Source organism: Etheostoma spectabile, chromosome 8, assembly GCF_008692095.1.
Source record: "Etheostoma spectabile isolate EspeVRDwgs_2016 chromosome 8, UIUC_Espe_1.0, whole genome shotgun sequence".
Taxonomy (NCBI): domain Eukaryota; kingdom Metazoa; phylum Chordata; class Actinopteri; order Perciformes; family Percidae; genus Etheostoma; species Etheostoma spectabile.
In genome coordinates, this window is record NC_045740.1 from 24994285 (window position 1) to 25001921 (window position 7637).

Sequence of the window (7637 nt, forward strand, 5' to 3'; positions counted from 1 at the left end):
AGAACAAATGGGAAAAAAGAAAGGGGTCCTTCGCTTAAAAAAATTAAGACCCGATTTAGATCACTTACAATAAAAGAAAAGAAAATCCCCAGTGTAACTCAATGTTAATTTGTTTTCTCATTCACCTTTTACAAAGACTCACGTGCATGCTTAGAGTCACACACACTATAGAGTTCAAAGCGTTGAGGTCTGTCCATTCATACAATCAGGGGAAGCCCAGTAGAGACTGACTGGTGTGTCCCTGTATACTCAGGCCCCTCTTACCTTCAGCCAAGCACAACAAACAGCCTGAGAGGTCGGCTTGAATCCCCATTTCTTTGGTCTGAATCAAGTGGAGACCAAATCACGCCCAGCCGTGGTAACATAATAAAAGAGTGAAAACAAACCACGCTCAGGACCCCAGGTGTCTGGGTGGGGGCCACCAAACATCCCCACTCTGTGTTAGGGGGGCTTCAAAGGTCCTGGTGGGGGTTGAGACAGAAAGGCAGTGGTCAATAGTTTTCATTTTCCAGCTTGTTCCTGCCTTGGTTCACGCTAAGACAGGAGATAGGTCAGGTGCGTCTGCATGAAGAACAATGGGGATGTAAACATTTTCTAGAAAGTTCATAAAGCAGCACCTTTGAAGGTGTCAGACTTCAGTTTGGTATTTTCTAGCATTTCAGATTTGGTTGTAAGTCTAAACAGATGTCGTGACAATCAAAATGTATCACACTCCATGGCAAAGCACTTCTGTCATGGCGACACAAATACAAACACACACTGAGATATACATTCTGTTTACAACCCACATTACTTTATTGATATACATCTATTAATACATTAGTCTTTTTTAAATCCTCTTTACATCTATGTCATGTCACACTTTTGAAGGTTTTCTACATCCCCACTCCAGCAAAACACACACCCTGGTTGCATAGCTGGGCGCAGCTACACACTATAAGAAACCATCCAGGAGCAAAGCATGCTAGTAGGGCAGAGGGGCCTAGTGAAGCCCTGCAGGGCAGGAATGTCGGCTGCCCACTGGACAAATAAACAGCTAAAATATGTACGACATACAATTTAAAACATACACCTGCTAAAACATCACACTGAGCTACAGGAGGCAAGGAAAGATTTAGCATAAAACATCATGAAAAAAATTCAGCATGATGACAGCATTCTGTTATACTTTCATGTTTAGAAAGGCAGACAGTGATACAAGTCATGAAAAGATGAAATAAAAAGATGCAAGAACAGGGAGATTTGAAACTTTAGAAGACGTAACTGATGCAAAAAAATCTAATTAGGAACCAACTCTGAACAGTCATCCTTAAATGTTTTGTGAAGCCATATTACTGACATATTTGACAGAAAATGGTGGGTGGACAGACATTTTTCACAGACTGGACCGACTTTTTCATTTTAAAAAAGCATAAAAAAGGAAAATTAACATGAGTAAATGCCATGACAAATGAAGGCAGATCATGGTACACAATTCAAATACAGCGGTACAAGATGAAGGCAGTACTGGGTTCCTGGTCGTCACGTTTGTATAATACTTTTAACATAGATTCTGAATTGCATCAACAACCATGCAACATTTTAAAGTGTTGCTGCAGCACATCATCAACTCCCACACCAATTGTACTCCTTCGGCATTTTATCCAGCAAAATCTGCGGCCTTCACCACAAATTAACATCACTCAAAGCACGTTGCATAGCGTCGGATTTTCTCAATACATATTCAGTTAGTCTATTCAGTGTGTGGCTACATGCTGGGCCTCCCCTGGGAAGCCAGTGGGGAACAGGGTGGGTATGCCTGATGTGAGCGTCCATGCATGAGGGGAGGAACAACTATTTCTAAAGTTTGGACAGTTACATTCTTCCTCAAGGATTACATAGACAGCCGTGACCCCTGCTTTCCTGGTTCGTAGTGAAATTATATTGTTGTTTTTGAAAGTAAAATCAGACATGCCTGAGAGACTAACAGTTCATCACGTGTGTCAAAATCAGAACTTTTATTGCTCTTCCCCCAAACCTTTTATCTGTCCTCCTACATCTCTTCCCCCCTTTTTTCTCAAACCTCTCCTTCTTTTTCACCCAGTGTACCACAACTGCTGGACGTAAGCCACACAGGCAGACCGCCAGGCTTCTTTATATGATGCAAGGTTGCATAATCTAGCTCTTGATTACAAAATCCTCATCTGCACTGTGTGTGCAGTGTTGTTGGATTTCCTTTAAAAGCACACAGAGAAGTGCTTTATTTACCTGAAGTGTAGAACTCCTAAAGCTCTGAATAGGGTCCTAATATCATTGTTTATTTAATATCTCTGGTTTACAGTGGCCTTTAAAAAAACACCATTCCCCATAAGCCTTTAGGTCAGACATGTCTGCAGTAACAGTGAAGAGAGGTGAATCCTGTAAGAAATTATAGACTAGGGATCGACCAATTATCAATGTTTGGCAATTTGTAGATTATCTGTATTGCAAACAAACTGTAAGCATGTTTACATTTCAGGAACCTGTTTGTGTATGTATTTATTCAGTCATTTTTGACTGCGTATTAGGTTTAGAGTTTACGTTTTATTAAATAATTTCTTAAAGCATTTAAACAAACTTATGTGTGATCAAATTTGTAACATTCCAAAATGTTAATTTTGACTAAAATATATCCATTTTTACTGTGAATGCATATTGGTTCCAAATATAATAATCAGTATTGATTTCGGCGCTGAAAAACAAGTATTGGTCAACCCCTATTTTAGACAGCACAGATTACAGCCATAAAATTGGAAAAATTACTTTAGAAGAGAGCTTAGCTGATTTTTTTTGGAGAGGAATGAAACCAACGCACGATGACGTAAGTCCTTGTGCTAGTCCTGTGACTGTAAATTGTGTTGCAAGCTGTAGTTGTTTTTTTCTGTCCCCGCAAGTTGTTTAGCTTCATTAGAATCACAAAGGCTTAGATTTCTAACAGCAGCTGACGCAGTGGATGCCAATTTGACTGGAGAATATGGAAAGTAAAGCCTAGGAACAAGCTTCAGTTCTCTCAGAAAGACGGATGAAAGGATTTCTGAATGAGAGATCGCATTGAGTTACAGAGGCTAGAGAAACAAAGGCTAGCCCGGACATGACGTCAGGACGTCAGCTCAATAGTGAAAGCCAATATCAACGTGTTGTTAGACAGTGCTAGAAAGGCAATGTGATGCACCATGCTGTTGTAGTCAGTTGGTCCCGCTGTTTCAATCCAGCTTGTTTAGAAAGTCTCCTCTATAATAATAATAATAACAATAATAACAATAACAACAACAACAATAACCTTATGAGTCTACCACAGCTGTACATGGTAGTATCATTTGTGTGTTCTAACCTAATTTGAAAATTGAATAACGTAGATGTAGTTTAGATTAGTTCAGAGATTCTACATTACTGTACAATATGTCTAGTCCATATCCGGTGCCGCCAGAAAATTCGCCGGAGCCTATTTTGCAGCGGCACCGCAGCTTTAGATTTGTCTAAATACGTTACTTTCATTGTATGCCCTATTTGCACGGGACTAGTATTACTTGGGTACCTCTAGTAATTTACGTAATTATTGCAGAGGTTGTCTGTAATCTTAATCCCCTGCAAATCTGCCATGTCTGTAATTTGTCCGTTGGCAATTCTAAATGAAAGTTTTGACTGCCGAGTCATAAACTTGACTGAGTCCATGTGTGTTGATTCACACAGATAATATTAAAAGGCACTGTGGTGGTTATGTTACTTAAAACGGATGAAAGAAAGACTTCTTCCTTCAATCAAAATATTCTTAAAATGCATGTATGTGCTGCTACAGTAACCATGGATGTTTGTCTTTATTAGTAACATATTAATAGTTTTGAGAAGAAGACCTAAGGCTCAGTAGAGTTTCTTTAATATTTTACTGTATGAGAGGGATTTTTGAAGGCTTCTGAATGTCAGATGTAATGCATATAGAATAATCTTTTTGTAACAGAACAGAACAAAAAATATACATTCTAATCATCTTAATAATGTATAGATGGTTAGAATGATGATGCCCTTGATGAAATTAGATAGACTATTTGATATATTATGTATTCTACTGGAGAGACACACTTCCAAGGTGATAACTCCAGTCTGTTATAATCTCCTGGGCTTTCTGCTGTAAACCAGCAGCAGCTAATGTGAATGAAAACATCAGCTGTAGCACTGTGGCCAGCACACAGTGCTGTTGAGTTTTCACTTCAGCTTAGCAGAAATACAATTCCTGTTAAGAAAGTTAGTAAAACTACATATTTTCCACACAGCAAACATCCCTTATTGGTTATTTGTCTTCAATTCCCAAAATCCACAGAAATTAAAAATCTCAACTACCCAGAAACGCTTTACAGTTTCTAATTAAAACAGAAGAAGAGTGTGGGCAGTTGAATACAGAGTGAAGGCAGTTTTGGTATGGTCACTGTGTGTACCAGTGGTCATGGTGTGCGTTACTGTGTGTACTGGGTCCAGCGTTGTCAGTGGGTGGGTTTGTCGTCTTCAGCCGACGGCGCCTCCTGTAGGAAAGGAGTGAAGGAAGAGCGGACGGTGCGACCGCAGAGAGACTGCTGCACACGGAAGTTGTTCACCATACTCTTCTGTATTTCCTCCTCAGCAGATGTAAACAGAAGGCTCCGGAAGACAGCCAGCTATATGGGGCAACAGAGATTGTTAGGAAAAGAGATGAGGAGTCTTAAACAGGCTTATAAAAAATACACAGGCTGATTTACTTTATACTCCGTGTAATACCCCTTTCACACCGAAGGCTCAACCAGGGTTGACTTTGAGTCGGAAAGGGTTAACCTGGGTTGACCAACTCGGCTTCGCAACCCAGGTTTAGCATGGGTTGATTTCAATGTGAATTGATCTGCAGCAAAAGTTCAGCGTGGCCCCTGTCGCTGGCTCAGGGAAATCTCTCTCTTCTCTCTGTCTTTTTTAAAACGGAGTTGGGATGCCGACAGCAAAGCCTTACTTTACTTTTATTGACATTAAACAAAGAGGAATGTTCACCCCTCATCCTGAAATGGTCCTAAATCAATACTAGAGTAGCCTACTTCCTTGTTTATTGCTACAGGTATAAATGAAATAAAAACTATAAAAAGGGTATGTCTCCACAATGTTGAGTGTTTGATGGTTGTTTGTGCTTTGGCACATGAAACAATCAGAGAACTGTATTTTATCTTGTTTTTAATATAGAACTTGCAGCGCAAAGTCTGTGGTGCAACGTGTAAACAGCGTGTCCTTTCCAGCGTGTGAGGTAATTAAATGCCTCGCTCCCGGGTTGCGCCTTGAGACACAAAATGCTGCTATGCAGGTTGGTTCAGCTGGCAACTTACACACACACACACACACACACACACACACACACACACACACACACACACACCCCCCCCCCCCAAAAAAAAACCCAAGCACCACACACACACAACACACACACACACCACACACACACACCACACACCACACACAACACACACACCACACACACACACACACACACACACACACACACACACACACACACACACACCTTCTGGAACCAGTTTTTTGTCACCTTGAAAGCATAATTGCTTCTGAAAGAAACACTATATTATAGTATGAGTTTTACTCTGAAAGCCAACAGGAGACCTATCGTGATTGGTCTGGAGTTTAGCATAGCTCAAAGCTGCATTAACTGATTTCTTTGGCCACTTGTAGGGCAGCAGAACAACATCTAATATAACCCATAAACATTTGTTATGCTGTAATGTGTGAGCAGTTGCCTTTTTACACACCCAGCAGAGAGAAATTTTAGTATCCATGTTTCTGGCCACCTGTTGAATGTAAGTAAAATATTCAATCTGTTTTGCTCACCACCAGCTGCTCAGAAAAATACTTTCTCTAAATGCTGCACTGTTCACCAGGTAGTCACTACCTTTGTGTCTGCTGTTTGGTGTTGCAGAGATGTTTAGCTGAAAACTTTAGCTCTTTAGCTCCCTCCATTGTCTGGGTACAGGGCTGATGAGAGCGGAGACTGTAAGCCAAAAATTCAACCAACAATTAGCTAAAAGAGGCTAAAAACTGGTGAATTAGATTATATATTCAAATGAATGTGTTCTTTGATTTTGGGGTGCTAGAAAATAAAATCCTGACAATGACTCAATTTTAAATAAGGGTAACTCCGACTGTATATAGACTCAAAATCAAGTATTTTTGCTGTATCACTTATTTTGTGTATACATATGTACAGTGCCTTGCGAAAGTATTCGGCCCCCTTAAACTTTTCAGCCATTTGACACATTTCAGGCTTCAAACATAAAGATATAAAAATGTTATTTTTTGTGAAGAATCACCAACAAGGGACACAATTGTGAGTGGAACGAAATCTATGGATATTTAAACTTTTTTAGCAAATAAAAAACTGAAAAGTGGTGCGTGCAAAATGATTCGGCCCCTTTACTTTCAGTGCAGCAAACTCACTCCAGAAGTCAGCGAGGATCTCTGAATGATCCAATGTTGTCCAAATGACTGATGGTGATAAATAGAATCACCTGCGTGTGATCAAGTCTCTGTATAAATGCACCTGCTCTGTGATAGTCTCAGGGTTCTGTTGAAAGCGCAGAGAGCATCATGAAGACCAAGGAACACACCAGGCAGGTTCGTAATACTGTTGGAGAAGTTTAAAGCCGGATTGGGATACAAAAAGATTTCCCAAGCTTTAAACATCCCAAGGAGCACTGTGCAAGCGATCATTTTGAAATGGAAGGAGTATCAGACCACTGCAAATCTACCAAGACCTGGCCGTCCCTGTAAACTTTCAGTTAGACAAGGAGAAGACTGATCAGAGATGCAGCCAAGGGGCCCATGATCACTCTGGATGGACTGCAGAGAACTACAGCTGAGGTGGGAGAGTCTGTCCATAGGACAACAATCAGTCGTACACTGCACAAATCTGGCCTTCATGGAAGAGTGGCAAGAAGAAAGCCATTTCTCAAAGATATCCATAAAAAGTCTTGTCTAAAGTTTGCCACAAGCCACCTGGGAGACACACCAAACATGTGGAAGAAGGTGCTCTGGTCAGATGAAACCAAAATCAAACTTTTTGGCCACAATGCAAAACAATATGTTTGGCGTAAAAGCAACACAGCTCATCACCCTCAACACACCATCCCCACTGTCAAACATGGTGGTGGCAGCATCATGGTTTGGGCCTGCTTTTCTTCAGCAGGGACAGGGAAGATGGTTCAAATGGAGGGGAAGATGGATGGAGCCAAATACAGGACCATTTGGTGAAAACCTGTTGGAGTCTGCAAAAGACCTGAACTGGGACGGAGATTTATCTTCCAACAAGACAATGATCCCAAACATACAGCAAATCTACAAGGAATGGTTCACAATAAAGTATCCAGGTGTTAGAATGGCCAAGTCAAAGTCCAGACCTGAATCCAGTCGAATCTGTGGAAAGAACTGAAACTGCTGTTCACAAACGCTCTCCATCCAACTCACCTGAAAGGTCAGCTGTTTTGCAAGAAAGAATGGGCAAGAATTTCAGTCTCTCGATGTTAAACTGATAGAGACATACCCCAAGCGACTTGCAGCTGGAATCGCAGCAAAAAGTGGCTCTACAAAGTATTAACACAAGG

At 40.8% G+C, this 7637-nt stretch overlaps 1 protein-coding gene across 2 annotated transcripts in view; it reads right to left on the reverse strand.

Annotated features, from left to right (window-relative positions):
• Positions 1-771: 771 nt before the first annotated feature.
• The window catches only part of ca5a (carbonic anhydrase Va), a 31237-nt gene continuing 24371 nt past the window's right edge, over positions 772-7637 (reverse strand). For both annotated transcript variants that reach the window (XM_032523600.1, XM_032523601.1), the window contains exon 7: positions 772-4664. In XM_032523600.1, the coding sequence (XP_032379491.1) occupies positions 4494-4664 (171 nt within the window). In that variant the 3' untranslated portion in view covers positions 772-4493. The remainder of the gene's footprint in view (positions 4665-7637) is intronic.